Genomic DNA, 19,023 nt, shown 5'->3' on the forward strand with positions numbered 1-19,023 from the left:
ATTCCTTTCAGAGCCACAGATGGGGGGTCCATATATGTTGAAAGACTTTATTGTTCTATTAATTAAAATCTTTACAAAAAGAAACACATAATAAAATGTTGTAGAAAGAGATTTGGTGATACAAAAGTTAAAATATTTGATGGTACATAGTTACATAAAGCCAAGAGGGTGCCGGATTTAATTTTTAATGATTTTCCTAATGGCATGCATTTTCTGTATGAAATAAGTGCCAAGGGACACAGAATATATTCATTACTAAAAAAGATCATTTCCATTAAAACACAGTAAAAGGAATGGACAAGATAACGGTCCAAAATACATCTGACTATCAGATCCCCTCACTTTGGGGCTCTATTTGAAAGGAGGATAGACCCTGCACAGAGAAGGAAAAAACCTCTAGAGTCACAACGAAACTCAGAGCCATGAAATGAAGAGAGCAGCCAATATGCCACGCAAGGCCGCTAACAAATTGGTCCAGAAAAAAACATGACAACTAACTTCATATCGAGTGGAAGGCAACCCAGTGCAATGTGGTGGAAATTTGGTTACTGGCACTTCCACTGCGGCCGCCTTTTTGCCGCCCTTGTGATGCACTTAGTGAACTCGAAGTTGAGCATCAGGTTCTCTGGGTTCATGGCTGCTAAAATGGCTTGACAGCAAGAGCGAGCACCAAGTTTGTTCCATTCGCCCCGTAGCAGCGCCCTTCGGTCATTGAGTAGGGCGGCGCAGACACATGCCAGGCGCTCATTCGACTCAGGGATGTACCCACACCCCCTGCACATTGTATTGTCATTTGAGCAGCACCAATCTGGTAGGTGGTGCAAAAAAGGCCATTCCTGCATCCTGAGGGCCAAAAATGTTTATATCCATACTACTGCTTAGGTGCACAATAGGTATGGCACTGCGGTCCCTGGATTGAACCCCGATATGACCGTCCAGGCATGTGTGCGTCTTCCCAGTTGTGCCCTATCAGAGTGAAAAGACCAGGACCGGACTCGCTGGGATGGGTTATTTTCCCAGATTTCATTTGTGTCCACCATTTGCAGTGAGAGTTCTAGATGGCAGCGGTGTTTTCATCCCAGGTGGCTAGTTAATATTTTTTGCCAGGGCATAGCCTCCAGAGCTTCCTTCGCTTGAGATGCGCAGTTTATTGCACAGCTTGATAAAAGCACCGGCCCCAACCCCATGATGGTCTAAAAGGTCGAACTCAAATCTTATTTGAGTTGGGGATGACGTTTTAGTAAGCTCTATACTTGCTTAAAGATTCTTATTATCTTGTTCACTAAGCAGGAGTCTTTGCCCCGCATAATCTCCTGGTCATAAGATACATAATTGGTTTCAGCTTTCATGACGGCTAGTAGAGGGGACAGACTTGGGCCGGATAACTGTCTCGCAAGCTTCGTTAGTGCTAACTCGATTATAGAGACTTTGCCCCAACCAGTTCCTTCTGTTTAGAGAAGGTACCCCTCGAGTCCATATAAACCCCCAGATATTTGTAAGTGGCTGTGCTTTCAGTGCCTTTACTATTGAATAGCCACCGTACACCTTGCAGCTTTCTTTTCCGAAAGGTAATTGTCTTTGATAGTTTTAATTCCAGCTCGTTACAGGTTGTGTAGAGGAGCAACTGGTCTAGAAGACGGTGCAAACCGACACTTGTTTGGCTAAGCAAGAGGAGGACTCATGAATTGCAAAGGTGACTTGTGACTCTGGATAAATTAAATATAGAAAAGATTTCGCACTTCAAGTATCTGGAGGTAAAGTTGTTGGTCATGGGTTGTGTAAATTATCACGAGCCAGCTAGTTATCCTGCATAACTGTAGTATTGAGTCCACTCAATAATTAGTAGAAAAAGTGAGTTTATTAGAAGGAAAGCACAGGAGCAGGGTAGGGTACAACCTACACAGGACTTATTCCCCAGCAACTGTCAGCACAGAGGCTAGAAGAGAATCCTGTGACTACAAAGAATGTTAAAGCAAAACAATTCTAAACATAACTTAAAGGAGCAACACGACACATCTTCTTCCTCATAAAACAAAAGAAAAAAACGGAATATTTAACAAACAAAATCTTGGAACCATATAGGTTTGGAACAAACACGTTTCTTCCCAATAACAGTATCCTTAGTACAAATGGAATCTTTAACAGTGGTGTTGTTGAAGTTTTGATTAGAAGAACAACATTCATCTGCAATGTAAGCATCACTAACATTTCCTGGCGTCATCTGCCGTGGTGCCCTCACTATCTTTCCCCAACCACGCTGCCAGTTGTGCAGCCAACTCGGGAGGCATATCCCCCCCGTTCACAGGGGTGACTACGACGGGGATCGGTTGCCCCTCCTTCGGAACCGAGATTGGCTCCTCAATCGGTGTATCGGGAACCGGGGCCTCTCCCCCAGATGCCCCCCTCTTGGACCTCTTGCCTCTACCGCTGGGGACTACACCCGGCAATGCTGGCCCGACGATGCGCTTCGGGCCTCCTGCCCCGTTCATTGCCGCCATCTGCTTCTTCATCTCGGCCATATCCTTTTACGAGCATGCGGAGCATCTGATCGGTACCGACCTGCTTTCCGACCTTCTTGCTCGGCATTCTCCAACGAAGATATCTGAAAGAACAAGGACAAAATTACAACGCTCAAAATTGGCTCTTCGTTCCGTCTCGAGCTCACGTGCAGCGGGGAGGTGCAGCTTCAGAGCACAGGAACAAGAGGATGCTTCCTTGGCTTGTTGCTCCTTTTATCCTTCTTCGGGCGGGCGTAAACCCGCCTCCGCCCGCCTCCGGGGGAGTGGCTGGCGGCTTCAGTGTCTAGGACAACCCACTCTAGGGCGGGAAAAGCGCGTCCCGGCTACGCCGCTTCGGGCATACCAGCCGAGACTCGCCTCCCGCCCAAGATGGCTTCCCGGGGGGATCGGGGTACTCCACCATACGTTCGGGGGGACCGAGTGGTCGCCCCTTTCCATACTTCCAGGAATATCATCATTAGAGGTACTAACAGGAACAGAAATATTTTCAGAAAAGAGCAAACCACCATGATCCTCATTTTGAACAATTTGAGATTCCGGAGTAATATTAGAAAAATGTGCAGAATTGTCAGCACAAAAATCCTTCTTCCCTTTGTAAATAGCAATTCTCTTTAAATTCCACACCTTCCCATCACTCAAAAGAACAGCATTTCGTAAAACTTTCTTTATTATTAAAGGTTTTGAAAATTGAGATTCACCTTTGCGAACCTTCCAAGGTTTTTTAACTTTAACCAAAATCCCAGTTTCAACATTCGCAGAGCCAGAGGCAAATTTATTGTCAAAATTCTTCTTATATTGGAGATGTTTCTCAATAATATTGCCCTTAATTTCGTTCATACAAATATCCAAACAACCTTTCTTATGCAACCAATTTGGATTGTACTCAGCCCTAGCAACACGACCTCTCATAATTTCAAATGGTGACATCTTCAAAGCATCATGAATGTTGGTTCTGTAGGACAAAACAGCTTTGTAAACGCTAATTTCCCAATCTTCTCTTTTCAATTTAGCAATTTGAATGGCATTCTTCAAAACTTTATTAAATCTCTCGCATAATCCATTACCACTCGGATTATATAATGAAGTAGTTTTATGAATTATACCTGTTCTGTCAAAATAAGATTTAGCCAGTTTTGACAAGAACTGGACACCATTGTCACTAATAATCTGAGTAGGCAGACCTTCTTCCATAAAAATCTTATCAATAAATTCCAAAACAGTAGCTGAATCGACTCTATCTACAATGGTAATACAAGGCCATCTAGAAAAAATGTCAATGATAGAAATCACGAATTTGTGACTGTCGCCAACAGGCCTCATAATATCCATTGCAACAGTATGCCAAAGACCATCAGGAATTATAGGTACACACACATATCAGGTTTCAAAGTGTTAAGTACTTTATCTGAATTTGAACAAACCACACATTCACGTACCATTATTTCAGTCATGACATCGATACCAGGTCACCAGTACCACTGTTTGATATTCTGCTTGGTCTCAACAATTCCACAATGATCCTTGTGACATAAACCTAAAATGGAGTTCCTCAAAGATACAGGAGGAACAGCTTTGTCACCTCGAAAAATCGTATTATCCAAAACAGTAAGTTCATTCCTGACCTCCCAAAACGGTTTGAGATCAGATGACAATTTACTCTTCTCCAGCCATCCTTTGCGAATAGAAGAAACGACAGAGACCAACACATTGACCTTCACATACTCTTCAACCCAAACTTTCTTCTCAATACAAAAAGGGTTCTCATCATGAATAAGAGCAACTTGAAAAGAATCCCACTCCTTTACTACACACTCTTGCAAATCCGAAGGCATGCGCGAAAGAAAATCAGCAATTACGTTGCTTTTGCCTGGAAAATATACAATTTTGATTATAAAGTCTTGTAAACGCATAGTCATCTTAGCAATTCTAGCAGTGGCATTGTAAAGGCCATCAGTGGAAAGCAGTTTGGCAAGAGGTTTATGATTAGTTCTAACTACACATCTCTTGCCCCATACAAAACTCCGAAAATGTTCTAAAGACCAAACAACAGCAAGAGTTTCCTTCTCAATAACCGAAAATTACCCTTCAGGAACTGAAAGAGCCCCAGACGCAAAAGCAACAATGTGTTCTTTTCCAAAACTGTCAATTTGCGAAAGTACGCTTCCCAAACCCTTATTACTGGCTTCAACTGTAATAACAGAGTCAAGATCCAAATCAAAAGGGGATAACACTGGGGCATTGATGATGTTGGATGTAATACCATTGAATTCATCTTCAGAAAGGGCAGACCACACAAACTTGACTTTACTTTTCAAAAGTTGTTTAATTTTAAAAACTTTACTAGAGAAACCTTTAACAAATTTAGAATAAAATTCTACCATTCCGAGGAATAACCGAACATCATCCTTACTAGTTGGGGAAGGTGCTTCCTTAATAGCATCAACTAGCTTGGGTTTAGTTGATACACCATCAGAACACAATACATGACCTAGATAAGTCACAGATTTAACCCCAAAATGACATTTGGAAAATTCAATGGTCAAACCTTTTTTTTCAAGAATACTAAGAACCTCTTCAAGAAAGGAATTGTGCTCAGCCTCATCCTTTCCATAAATTAAAATGTTGTCTTGAAAAAATCTAATTTTAGGATGTTTGCCAAAAAAGGTGGTGCATAATACGTTGGAAAATGGCAGCAGCGGAGGCCAATCCAAATGGCATCCTCTTAAATTGAAAACACCCCATAGGAGTAATAAATGCTGTAAGATGCCTACTGTCATAATCCAAAGAGATCTGATGGTAAGCAGCAGAAAGGTCCAAAGTAGAGAAAATAGAAGCACCTTTAACAGAAGACAACATTTCAGAAATTTTAGGTAATGGAAATTTATCAATTACAATGTTCTCGTCAAATGGCGATGGTCGACACATAGCAGAATTTTGTCATTTGAACTTCTGGCGATTACAACTGGAGAAATCCATTCGGAGGATTCTATCGCTTCAATTATATCCTCTCCAACCAACTTCTCCAACTCCTTCTCAACATCACTGTGAACCAAAATAGGAATATTTCTAGCTTTAAAAATTTTAGGTTTTGCATCACTCTTCAAGACAATGCGATGAAAAAATGAAGATTACCAATCTTGCCACTAAAAACTTTGGGAAATCTTTTAAACATGGAATCACTAATTTTTTCACCAATATTAATTACTAAAACTGGTTCGGGACTATTGGGATTCAAGATGATATCTAAATCCCTCTGATCTCTCCATCCAAGGACAGAAGGACCACGTTTAGCCACATAAAGTTTTCCCAGGGAATCTCTGTCCTTAAATCTGAACTTTAAAGGCTTGAAGCCATTAATATCAATCTTTTCCCCCCAAAATCCATAACTTAAAGGAGCAACACGACAATAACCCATCAACAGTGTTAACAATTTATACAGTTCAAGTTAGTTCCGGTTCACCGGCTTTAGAGGTGCATCTAGCGGTACACAGTCAAAATATCGAGTTGATAATATCGAAGTACCATATTATCGAGTCCTAAAAGTCGATGGTAAGAAATATCGACAACCAAAATATCGTTGTAGAAAATATCGATTTATGTGTGTGTTAATATTATCGAAGACATGAATTTCGAAATATGTAATATCGAAGCTTAAAATATCGATAGGCAAAAATATCGATATTTAAAAGTGATGTTTTAAAGTATGTTAAGTAATGATATAGTAAAATGTTGTCTATATATAAGGTAATTTATACATATAATTTCAATAAATTTAGTTATAAGTGTAGGAGCGGGATGTAGAGTTTATAGGGGATAAGGGTTGGTAGTGTTTTAAAAAAGTATAGTGTAATTATGTAATAATAAATTTCGAATTTTAAGTCAAATTTTAAATTTTCGAAATTTGAAATAAATATTTGTAAAAGGCGAAATTTTATATAAATTTATGGAGTATTGTTAAATTTATTGTAGTTTGCTTTTGTGTATGTAGTAAAAATTTTTTGTAAATATATATTTATTTTTAAATATTTACGAAATAATTGTATAATAATTTTGGGAGCGGGATGTAGAGTTTATAGGGGATAAGGGTGGGTAGTGTTTTAAAAAAGTATAGTGTAATTATACAATTAAAAATTTCGAATTTTCATTTAAATTTCTAAATTTCGAAAATTGAAATAAATATTTGATCAAGTCGAAATTTTATCGAAATTTATGCAGTATATTAAAACATTTTTTAGTTTGCTTTTGTGTATGTACTAAAAAGTATTGTAAATATAAAATTATTATTATATATTTTATAAATAATTGTATAATAATTTTAGGAGCGGGATGTAGAGTTTATAGGGGATAAGGGTGGGCAGTGTTTTAAAAAATATAGTGTAATTATAGAATTTAAAATTTCGATTTTTCATTTAAATTTCTAAATTTCGAAAATTGAAATAAATATTTGAACAAGGCGAAATTATATCGAAATTTCTGGAGTATAGTACAACATTTTTTTGTTTGCTTTTGTGTATGTACTAAAAAGAATTGTAAATATAAAATTATTATTATATATTTAATAAATATTTGTATGATTATTTTAGGAGTGGAATGTAGAGTTTCTAGGGGATAAGGGTGGGTAGTGTATTAAAAAGTATACTGTAATTATAGAAGAATAAATTTCGTATTTTATTATATTATTTCTACATTTCGAAATTTTAAATACATATTTGTTAAATGCGAAATTGTATACACAATTATGTTATTTTTTTATTTTTGGGCTTTTGTGTATGTAGTAAAAAGTATTATAAATATATATTTTCGTAGATATTTAATAAAGAAATGTATCATAATTTTAGGAGCGGGATGTCGAGTTTATAGTGGATAAGGGTGGGTAGTGTTTTAAAAGGGGTATTTTTAGGGTTCAGGGTCATTTTTTAGTTTTTGGGCAAAGGGGTATTATTAGAGTTCAGGGTCAGTTTTTAGTTTGTGGGTAAAGGGGTATTTTTAGGTTTCAGGGTCAGTTTTTTCTTTTTGGGTAAAGGGTTTTTTTAGGGTTCAGGGTCAGTTTTTAGTTTGTGGGTAAAGGGGTATTTTTAGGTTTCAGGGTCAGTTTTTAGTTTGTGGGTAAAGGGGTATTTTTAGGTTTCAGGGTCAGTTTTTAGTTAGTGGGTAAAGGGGTATTTTTAGGTTTCAGAGTCAGTTTTTAGTTTTTGGGTAAAGGGTTTTTTTTAGGGTTCAGGGTCAGTTTTTAGTTTGTGGGTAAAGGGGTATTTTTAGGTTTCAGGGTCAGTTTTTAGTTTGTGGGTAAAGGGGTATTTTTAGGTTTCAGGGTCAGTTTTTAGTTTGTGGGTAAAGGGGTATTTTTAGGTTTCAGGGTCAGTTTTTAGTTTGTGGGTAAAGGGGTATTTTTAGGTTTCAGGGTCAGTTTTTAGTTTGTGGGTAAAGGGGTATTTTTAGGTTTCAGGGTCAGTTTTTAGTTTGTGGGTAAATGGGTATTTTTAGGTTTCAGAGTCAGTTTTTAGTTTTTGGGTAAAGGGTTTTTTTTAGGGTTCAGAGTCAGTTTTTAGTTTGTGGGTAAAGGGGTATTTTTAGGTTTCAGGGTCAGTTTTTAGTTTGTGGGTAAAGGGGTATTTTTAGGTTTCAGGGTCAGTTTTTAGTTTGTGGGTAAAGGGGTATTTTTAGGTTTCAGGGTCAGTTTTTAGTTTGTGGGTAAAGGGGTATTTTTAGGTTTCAGGGTCAGTTTTTAGTTTGTGGGTAAAGGGGTATTTTTAGGTTTCAGGGTCAGTTTTTAGTTTGTGGGTAAAGGGGTATTTTTAGGTTTCAGGGTCAGTTTTTAGTTTGTGGGTAAAGGGGTATTTTTAGGTTTCAGAGTCAGTTTTTAGTTTTTGGGTAAAGGTTTTTTTTTAGGGTTCAGGGTCAGTTTTTAGTTAGTGGATAGAGGGGTATTTTTAGGTTTCAGGGTCAGTTTTTAGTTTGTGGGTAAAGGGGTTTTTTAGGGTTCAGGGTCAGTTTTTAGTTTGTGGGTAAAGGGGTATTTTCAGGTTTCAGGGTCAGTTTTTAGTTTTTGGGTAAAGGGGTATTTTGGGGTTTTGGGTCAGTTTTTAGTTTTTGGGGTACAGGGGTACAGGGAAAAAATAAATTAACAATAAATTTAAATTAAATTAATTAAATGAAATGAAATTAAATTATATTACATAAATTTTTTTTTACAATTAATTTACGATAGTAATTTATTATGAATTAATGTCCTGCACTTACTCTAATTAATTGGTGATTGGAGTTGGAATAGTAAATTAAATAGGTTCTGTGTCCAGCACTTACCCTAATTAAATGGTGATTGCAGTTGTAATACTAAATTATTAAAGTTTTTTGACAAGCAATTACCTAAAGTAAATGGTGATTGGAGTAGGAATATTAAAATTATTAATTCTGTGTCCTTCAAATATTGATATTATATGTATATGGGTGTATGAATAATAACTTTTATAGGTTCAGTGTATAGTATGTACTCTAATTACATGTGGTATATAGAAATAGATAGAACATTACAGTTATAATACATTTGCAAAAAGACATAAAAATGATTTTGTAATAGGTAATAGAAAATAATTACACCATTTTTGTTGACAATCATTTTATTTATTCAACAATTGAAAAATACGATCACATATACATTTTATCAAGCTATGTTTGGTATAAATATTATAAAAAAGAAAGACAATGTTCTTTTAATAATCACATTTTTGAGTAGTTTTCTTGAAAAGTACTTTTAATTTGTAGAGAATAAATGGTTAGTTAACATAATGCAATGTATGATATTATACATACATAATAAAAATATTGTTTCTTAATAAAACATTAAACATGTGTAATGAAAAACATAAATTACAAAATTTAATAAAATATAGTGTTATACAGATGATGATATTAACATATGAACACTTTTAAATGTATAATATAATATAAAGATCTTGATTAGAACATTTACATCATCATCAATGATTGTTTTAACAATACAATATTGTTATGTATAATTATTATTATTAATAAATACGTTTTAATAATAATAATTTTCACATATTAGTCATATTGTAAACAAGTAAATCAGAAAAACAAATACAATATTACACATTTAGTTATATAATAATTTTAATAAATATTACATTAAATATTGCAACATTTTCATACTTAATGTAATAAATATCAAAAGTATGTAAAATATAATTAATATATAGCAAAAAAGATTTTCATTTCACAATGTACTATACAATTTTTTGTACATTACACATAATTTCTAACCATATATATAACAATAATGGACATTTATAGTAGTACTTTTTACAGTTACATATAATTTGGTTCTTTTATTTTGTAACCACTCTTTGTCTTTTTGCGTTATTTTGGGAAAGGGAAAGTCGCTGTTGGAAGCAGGTTCACGTTTGAGTAGGTACGATTCTACTTTTATCTTTTTAAAGTATTGTAACTAAAAATTAAAGGTAGTTCTTTGTTATTTAGGGGTTGGTAATTAAAGTATGACTATTTACATATAATGGAGTGGACTCAATACGTATTTCCGTTATCGAGTTTTTGGGCCATTTTAAGTAGTTGGAGTTAATGAGTATGTTGTATGATTTCATTAAAATTTAAAAACATAGGAATGTAATGTTTATATATTATGGTATACTCGTTAGTGTTATGTCGGTGGGATTGTTTTGAATTTTTTTGTCTCGTATTTTGAAACAGCTATTTCCGTTTCCGATTACTCTTTTTTTTTGGGAAAGGAAGTGTGTTTCAGTTGTTAGAACGGAGATGTATAACATTCTTCCTTTATTTTTTGAGTTCTCTGAAATATTTATCACAGTTTAACATAACAGTCGTCATTTTCAATGGCATTTAAAGAGTCGTTTTATTTGGATGATGGATAGTTTTAGCACAGTTAACAGAAAAATATTTAATGATTTGTTGTATTAAGTCTTTGAGATTTACACACTGTATTGTCGGTAAAGGATTAATCTTTATGATGTTGTATTTAAAGGTAAGTTATTCATTTTTATTATTTTGTTTGGATGGAAACAGTATTTAAAAAAAAAATTTGACATAATGACATATTTATTTAGTCTTTTTATAATAGTGTAAAAAAATAAATTAGACTAAATAAATATAGATTTATTATATTAGAATATGTGTGTTATCTTATTAAGGATATTGTTTGATGTTTATCCATTGATTTACTTATTGCAATTAGTTTAATGTTTTGGCTATCATTTTTAGATACTCCAGTCCTCTTGTTGTAGGATATAGTTGGACTTGCTGTTGAAGATATAGATACATTTGAGCAGTTTGTCTAGAGATTTTTGGTTTTAGTTGTATGACAGATTGCTCCATACGTAGTTCCTGAAAGCTTTGCTCTTTTTGTATAGCTGTGAGTAACTTGTGTAATGTGGGTGTTGTACGTCCAGTAGAAGAGAGGAAGGCATTGTGCCAACCTTCAACAGCATTGTTCGTTTTTGCCTCTTGGTTCAGCGTTGGTAGATATACATTCCACCAGGGAATTAAAAATTTAGGCTGGCGTCTGTGGCCTGACCTATGTAGTCTTCCTACCCAGTTGTCCTCAAAGTAATCTAAAAGTGGGGCAAGTCTTTGCTCATTTTGGGTGTAGAAAGGACTTTCAATTAATAGATTGTAAGGTTCTGCCACATCAGTTACTTGTACATATGCCAGAGCAATGAGATGTTTGATTTGGTATGCAAAAGTTATATTTGTTGCATACTCAACACTAAGGGCAGATTTTTGTAAATGTCTCCAGAGACATTGATTGAAATGAAAATAACATCCTTGAATGGATGTGTGTGGGTAACTTTTCAAAATAGAATTAATCATAGCTTGTTCGAAGTCTATGATGATTTTCATTGGGAAGTAGTCAGAAGTTTGTTCTTTTATTTTTTGCAAAATTTCCGAGTAAGTTGTGGCTTGTTTGTTCGGTAATAAACAGTATATGAAGGGGATACAGGTATTATGATATTGCCCATGAATTGTGTATAATTGGTAGAAAGGTTTTGGGCATATAGAAAAAGTTCCATCCATCATCCAAGTAGCACTTTCTGTCAATTTTTTCATATTGTTATTAGTTGCAAACATGATTATTCTTTTGTCCTTGCTATGATTATCATAAAAAATAAATGGCTCGTCATTATGAGTGATTACAAGCTCAGGCGGAATTATGACTTCCTCAAAAGTTCTAGGAGTTGGCATATTGGGTCTACTTGCTTTCTTTGTCCTTGCTATTGTTCTTTTAATGGAAGCAATAGATGGTAGCTGACCTCTTGCTTCTCTGGGAACTTCAGGTAGTAATTCTTTCAGAATTACGTTGGTAGGTAGTTCTGATCTGCTACTTAATTCTTTGATATTCTCGAGAGTGGATCTCACTTCGATTTCCAAGATGTTTGGTGGGTGATTATGTTCAGTGGTATTAATAACACTAGTTTCCCTTGTTGTAGCACGGCCATAGCATTTATTGGAGTAATATTTCGTACATTTCCAATTCACTTTAAGGTCTTTTTGTTTCTCCTGAGTATAAATGTAGCCCATATAGCATAACAAAAATTTGCCTTTCTGAGATGTAATAAATCTTGCATCATCAGTCATTCTTGAGTTCTGATATCTAGAAAAGTTAATATACAAATATTAACAAAATGTGAAATGTATAAAAGATTTTAAATAAAGCAAGTACTATTTCTAGTAATTTACTTACCAGTAGTAATGCTCTATGTATCGAAAGTAGGTGCTTGTTCAGTCCGATGTTGTGGTCCTATTGCCACGGTCTGTTGAAAAAAAATTAAGTATGTTATAGGAAAAGTTACAATTTTTATTTTGGTTACATTTTTGGTACTTTATAACGTCTCTAAAAATACTTTAGTTTATTTGGATTTTAAAAGAGACATTTCCAAGATAATACTAACAGAAGCATAAAAAGAGTCATTTTTTGTTTCAGTATATTCTATAGAGTTTATAAAGACTTGTTATGTTTTATTTCTGAACTTACCAAGAGAATTAGAGTAGTAGCAGAATGTTTGTTCTTTGATGTGAATTATCTGTTTTCTGTAGCTTTGAGGTCTGTTTAGAGAGAAAGTTTATGAAAATTACCAATGCGTTTATATCTTCCATAAACCATACACACTTGTTATAAAGCATTGTTACTTATTTGGTGAAAAGAACCTGGGATGACACATGTATTATGAGTTAAAGCAAAAGAAACATATTTAAGAACAGGAATAAATAATTTTTTACACAGCATTGTAACGTTTTTTTCCTTAAACATTCTGGCTTCACAATATGTATTAAGAGTTACAGCCGAAGAAACAAATTAGAGAGTTTGAAATTATGACACTAATTGTCTAATAACGTTAAGTAAATACTAAAAATATGTAGATACCTTTTTTAAATTTAAAGTGTCCAGTATCTTGAAGTTGAAGTATAACTTGATTTGTTTGTAGAGTCTGTTTAAAGGCAAAGTACATAAAGAAACAACAATTTAAGTTAAAAATCTTGGTCTATAAGTAATAGTAAAAAAACATTAGAATTTATTAACAGAGCTATATGATTACTTACTTGTAGTTTCAGGACGAATTTTCTTGCACAGAAGAATATAGATGGTGCTCCCAAAATTGGCAGTATGTGGTCACGAAGAATATTCCCTGCAAGTTGTATGGCTGTTTGTGACTGGTTTATATAGTCTATGTGTAATTAGGTTTGCTATCTGATTGGTCAGATATGTAAAGACGAGTTACTATTGGTTAGTTTGAATTTTTTTTAACTTAAACATTTAAGATATATCTTATTATATTGTTTATCTAGAGGAACTGAAATGATATATTTATGTAATAAAAAACTCTTGTAATAAATATAGAATATGTACAATGAGTACTAAGTATAAAAAAAAGTATGTTTACAATGAGTTTATATCCAAATATCGTTAGTGCGCGAAAACACAATTTTTTATAGTAAATGTTACTTAATAATTTGAAAATAAATTAGTGAAGTCTTTTAAAATGTGTGTATTACTAAGAGAATAGATTTATTGGTGTTATATATTAAAAATTGAGTATTATTTAGCAATCGATATTTTTATATAGACGAAAATAGTGCTATCGAAATTTTAGTATTCGATATTATTGTAGTGTCCTATATGTAGTATTGAGTGTCGATATTATGGTAGTCGAAAATAATGTTAACGATATTTGTGTAGACGATATTTTTGTGCATCGATATAGTTTGATCGATATTTTTTTCGTTTTCATGTTAAGTATAGGGTGTCGATATTAGTGATATCGATGTTTGAGACTCGATGTTATAGTAGGTCGATTTTTGTGAAATCAAAATTCTGTCAGTGATTCGTATCTAGCAAAAGCCATGGGTGCAGCTCAATATGGTGCTGAATTGTGGGGTTGTACCAATTTGTCAGCCCTGTCTAATGCAGAAAACAAATTTGTTAAAACACTGGATCCGTATTACCACTGCACCTTGACATAGGTATGAAAGATAAAGTTGATAATTAATTTCAGACCCCTGGTATATTGGTGCAGAATTTGGTACACTGAAGATTTTGTACCTTATAGAATATGCTTACAAGATGTATTCATTTTGAATCATGCATGTGTTAACCCATGGTTCAAATGTTGGTTGTTTACTTTAGTTTGTATAAGATGTGTGTCAACCCGAGATCTATCACAAGGGAAGTAGATAAATGTCTCAAAGAAAGAGATTGGTCTAAAGCGAAGGAGTCCTGGTGCCTCTCATCCAAGTCAGGAGGTACTGTTGACCACTTCCTTGATTTTAAAAACAAACCAAAATATGAGCCATTTTTACACAAGATTACCACTTTTGATGCCAAAAACTACACAAAATGTACATATGCAAACCTGCTGTTAAAGGGTTTTACTAGTAGATTAGCAACTTCCAGCTCTGCATCTTCAACTGATGTATGCCCACAGAGGTGTAGCATTAGCCCACTTGGGGGGTGGGGTGGAGGCCCAGGGGACCCCTTCCGGCACTGTGCACAGTCATTGGGACCCTGGCCAGAGAGATCCTGACTGGTTTCCTGGGGGGACCTTCATGTGCTTTGCAGGGGTAGAGGGGGGCTTAAGTTTTGTTATGCCACTGATGCCCCATGTGTCTTTAGGAAAGGAAAACAGAAGCACACTTTCTATGTTCTGTCCTGCCTACATGAAACAGAGGGAAAAGTGGCGTGTTCCTATATGTCATTTCTAGGCATATTCAAATACAGAGTTGCTTTCCTGCTACTCATATCTGGCACGCGTGGTCCAGTTGTGTTTAGTGTGGCCGTTTACTCTTCACTGCATGGTGCCTGAGAAAGAAAAGCATTGATAAAAGGAATCATGATTCGTGACAATATGTATTTCATAATTGTGTGTTGACGTGGCTCTGTGTTTGTATCCCCAGTACTTATTTTTGTGACATCTTTTTTTATCGCAAACTGCTATTTTAAAATGTTTTATTATTTTATGGGGGTATAAACATTATTTACATATTCCTAAATAACACAAGATTCTGCATGGTTGTACCTTTGTGATTTGATCAATGAAATATGTGTCTTACCTAAAATATTATTTAATTTTCTTACCCTCACCTTGGAGTAATGCAGTCCCAAGGCCAGAATCATGGTTAGTAGCAGTGTATCCATTTCTGAAAAGGAAAGTGACAGTTTCTTTATTATTTGAACATCTTCAAGTTGAATTTGTTAATGTGTGTTCTGTTGGGTCATTAATATGCATGGTTCCACCATTATTGGAAATGGAATAACTAACAATGCGTCAGGCGTAAAGTCCTGGCCGTACACCTTGAGACATCTTAGTTGTGGCACACATAAGCACACTGTTGAAGTGTGCAGGTGTGCACCTTACAATGCCAACAGGGAACAGTGGTCTCCTGTGGCACACTCTGGCAGTGGGATGGAGAGTTTCCAATGCATTCTGGCTTTGTATAGAATCCTTTAGAGCCATGGAAGACTGGGTTCAATCCTTGACGTCACTGAAGCCAGTCAGGACATTCTTGTCCCTTGAATGACTGGAATGGTGCCATTGCAGATCACGGTACCATATACACAGGTACAACAGTCAGTATCTGTGATGGAGGCGTTCATTCTAACTTATTCAAGGGCAAGGTGCAAAAAGGCTATTTTGTGGTTGCAAATGTCACAGGACTTGAAACTGCAAAAAACCTTTTTGCAACTTATATTTTGCAAGTCAGAAAAGTCTTCCCAACTCAAACGACTTCTGCAATCTTTTCAGAATTGCAAATCAGAGCTGACAGCAAAGAGGCATTTCCCTCTGATTTATGAGTAGCAACAGAATGTATTAGTGGTCGATGAGCACAATTGAGATCACAAGGCATTGATCAGTTACCAGTCCCCAATTTAGGTGGGCTAGTAACTGATTCGGAAGGCAAAGCTGTCCTATAGGGAAGCTGGCCCTGTAGGACAACTTTCTCATTTGGTAATAGTGTTTGGACTCAGGGAGATCAGAGAGTGGTCAATGGATGCTTATTCAGACATCCTCCTTTTCTTGAAAGCAGCACCTGCTTTTTTAACCTAAAATTGTTTACAAAAATGCATTCTGGAAGAGAAGGCAGTGTAATAGATCTGCCTCTTGTTCCATTAATGTTCAGGAGGCTGGGGGTTTTGCAGACTCGTGTCAATATAGATTTTTTCAGTGCTGCTGATTACTACATCAGTAGAATCACGAAACAAAGCCTTCATTGCAAACAACATGGTGTGCACTTTGCACCTCATGGTATACAAACAGAGCTTGAGCCGTCAGAGCCACTGAATCCTTGTGGTACAGTGTGGGGAGGTGCAGTCTTTGATTTCACCCCTAAATCAGTTTTAGGTAGACACATTATACACAATCCATAACAATTCTATTTACTGGACTGGTGTGGTTTCGCCCTGAAGAAGTGCGTGCCTTTTCATTAGCATGAGGATTACCATCATGTAAAAGAGGGATTGCCTTCAGTGAGTGAACCAGCACAGAACCTCTACTGGCGTTCAGGGGTACGGGAACTGAAAAGCTGCTTCTGTAACACCAAAGTGCAAAGTGGCTATTACAGTTCTGCAATATATCTATTTTGATTCCATATTCAATGTCATGCCCAGACAGTGGGCATTAGGACCCTGGGGTCAGGGGTGTGGGGAGGGGACACCGGACACCACATCCGGTCAAGGGAGCAGGGCGGGACAGATCAGGACCAAGGGGCTTAGGGGTAGGATGCATGAGAAGCTGTGCGACAAGAGAAACAATAAAGGTACCTGCATTATAAAGGAATCTTGTTGCGTGGTCCTTGGGGCATTGTGACACTACATGCAGGGCTCTGCAGTTTAATCTGTAGTGGTTTTTAAACATTGAGGAACTTCTCCCTCTTCCAGCCCTGTTTAGAAACTAACCACTGCAGATATTCCACCAGAGGAGCGGCGGAATTTATCAGTAATTCGGCTTTACAATCATTGTTGTTGGTAGGGTGCGCATGCGTGTGCACCCATGGTGCTCGAAGCAGGCAGTCTCTGATCTGAAGTGTGCACACACCATGATACTGCATGGAGAGACCTTCAAAAAGCAAATAGTCCTTTTTTCAAAGCGCTCACGTTTGCTTTTTGGCAGAAGGTCACAAGTTGTGCAGCAAGTGGCTCTTGTAAAAGCAATTTGTTGCATTTGGTTCAGGAATAAGAGTGCAGCTTTAAGGGTACATAGGCAGCAGCACCGTCTGGAGGCGTGACACGCGTTCCTGTATTTTTATGGTTTAAATCCTTTTATTGGTTTTGAAAAGACAAGCTTACATTAGCTGTCACCTACATCCACCGGCCTGTAGGGATCATTCGTATGAGCTAGAAATAATGGCAGAAAAGGAAGAAAGTAGAAGAGAAAGGGGAGGGTAAAGAGATCTATCCCCTATAAGTGTGTGCGGTGCATAAGGAGGCTCTGGCCCTATGTATGATATTATGCCATACCTTGGGGGAGAACTTGCGTTCCATTTCAGATTCCTACGTACACTGCACAGGAAATTTACTGAGCTGCCTGAGGGTGTTTAAAAAAACGTAAATGTATGACAGCAGCTGTTTGTCTGACATTCTAGTAATGTACAATTTCTCGAACTTTGTTAAAAAGCGACCTGCATGGGGTCGTATCTGTGGCTGGGTTACCCAATGACGGAGAGCCAGATATTTACAGTACGCCTTCCGAGGGATCCCTTTTCACTCCATTACCCCGTTTTCGTCAAAGAAGTCCCCAATGCGTTTACAGTTGGCCTTTTGCCGTGGAGATAGCCTTTCCCTGTGTGAGCCGGTGGGAAGTGGGGGTTGCCTATAAATGGTGTCAGAGGGGACACAGGGGTCGAAAGGCCGTATGGTACCTGTACCCTATCCCACACTCCTAGGTTGGTCCTTATGACCGGTGACACATATACTCCCCAAGGTGCAGTGCTTTTGGAGGACCCACCGGACCTTCCAGATGTGTATGCCCGCTATTAAGCGGTCTATAAAGCACCAGTGCTTTTACAACTCCAGCATGTATCTAAGTTGTGCTGCCTGAAAATACTGTTCCAAACACGGGACACCCAAGCCTCCGTCCAGCTTCAGATATGTCAAATGGCGAGCCAATCTCGCTTTCCTACCTCCCCAGTTAAAATTGATAATAAGGCGTTGCATCTGTGACAACATGTTGGGCGGTGGTCTGAGCAGCAACGTCTGCATCACATAGAGGCCAGCCTGCCCAGCTAGGATAGGATGTGCCTCTTCCAATTTGAGAGTTCATTCCTAACCCCAGCCAGGAGGGTAGCATAGTTCGCTTGGGCTGTCTTAACAACGGTGGGGAACAGCTGCAAACCCAAGTACTGGCACCCTATGTAGCTCACTGGAATGGGAACTGTGCCGTAAGGGCCTGTTGTTCTGCTTGAGGGAGGGTCAAGCTCAGAGCCTGAGTTTTATGGATGTTGGCTTTAAAGCCAGATGCTAAACTGAATAGTTCCAGTTTCTCCATTAACAGGGGTAGTAAGAATGCCAGTTGAGTCAAAAATAAGACTACATCATCTGCATATAATTACATTTTATGCTCCCTATCCCCCATTCTAATCCCGGATATTCTCAGGATTTGGTGAACTTTCTCTGCAAACGTCTCCATGTAAAACGCAAAAAGTAGGGGCTATAGGGGGCAACCCTGTTGCTTACCTCTCTGAATTCCAAACGGTCAGGATGTTACACCATTAACCCTGATCTTCATCTGGAGGTCCATATAAATGCAGTCCACCCATTGCAAGAAGCGGTCGCCCGCTCCAAATTTGTGTAGTCAGTTGCAGATACTGCTTCTAATCTCCATGATGCGTCTAGTGATAGTCTGACCTCGAAGAAGAGTTGCCAGGAGTTTTCCGGCCTTGTAACCTCCAGCGTAGTAACGTTGCCTAGTTTGCAGAAGCGAGTATTCTGCCCTGTCATAATCAAGGGCTTTCAGCTGCTGTC

General features: G+C 37.0%; 1 protein-coding gene across 1 annotated transcript in view; it reads right to left on the reverse strand.

The window, feature by feature from the left end:
• Positions 1 to 15,200, reverse strand: part of LOC147709475 (serotriflin-like) — a 260,350-nt gene extending 245,150 nt beyond the window's left edge. Inside the window, exon 1 of the mRNA XM_086925499.1 lies at positions 15,142 to 15,200. Coding sequence (XP_086781625.1) covers positions 15,142 to 15,180 — 39 coding nt within the window. The 5' untranslated portion in view covers positions 15,181 to 15,200. The remainder of the gene's footprint in view (positions 1 to 15,141) is intronic.
• Positions 15,201 to 19,023: the final 3,823 nt, after the last annotated feature.

The sequence above is a fragment of the Lissotriton vulgaris genome, chromosome 6 (genome assembly GCF_964263255.1).
Source record: "Lissotriton vulgaris chromosome 6, aLisVul1.2, whole genome shotgun sequence".
Taxonomy (NCBI): domain Eukaryota; kingdom Metazoa; phylum Chordata; class Amphibia; order Caudata; family Salamandridae; genus Lissotriton; species Lissotriton vulgaris.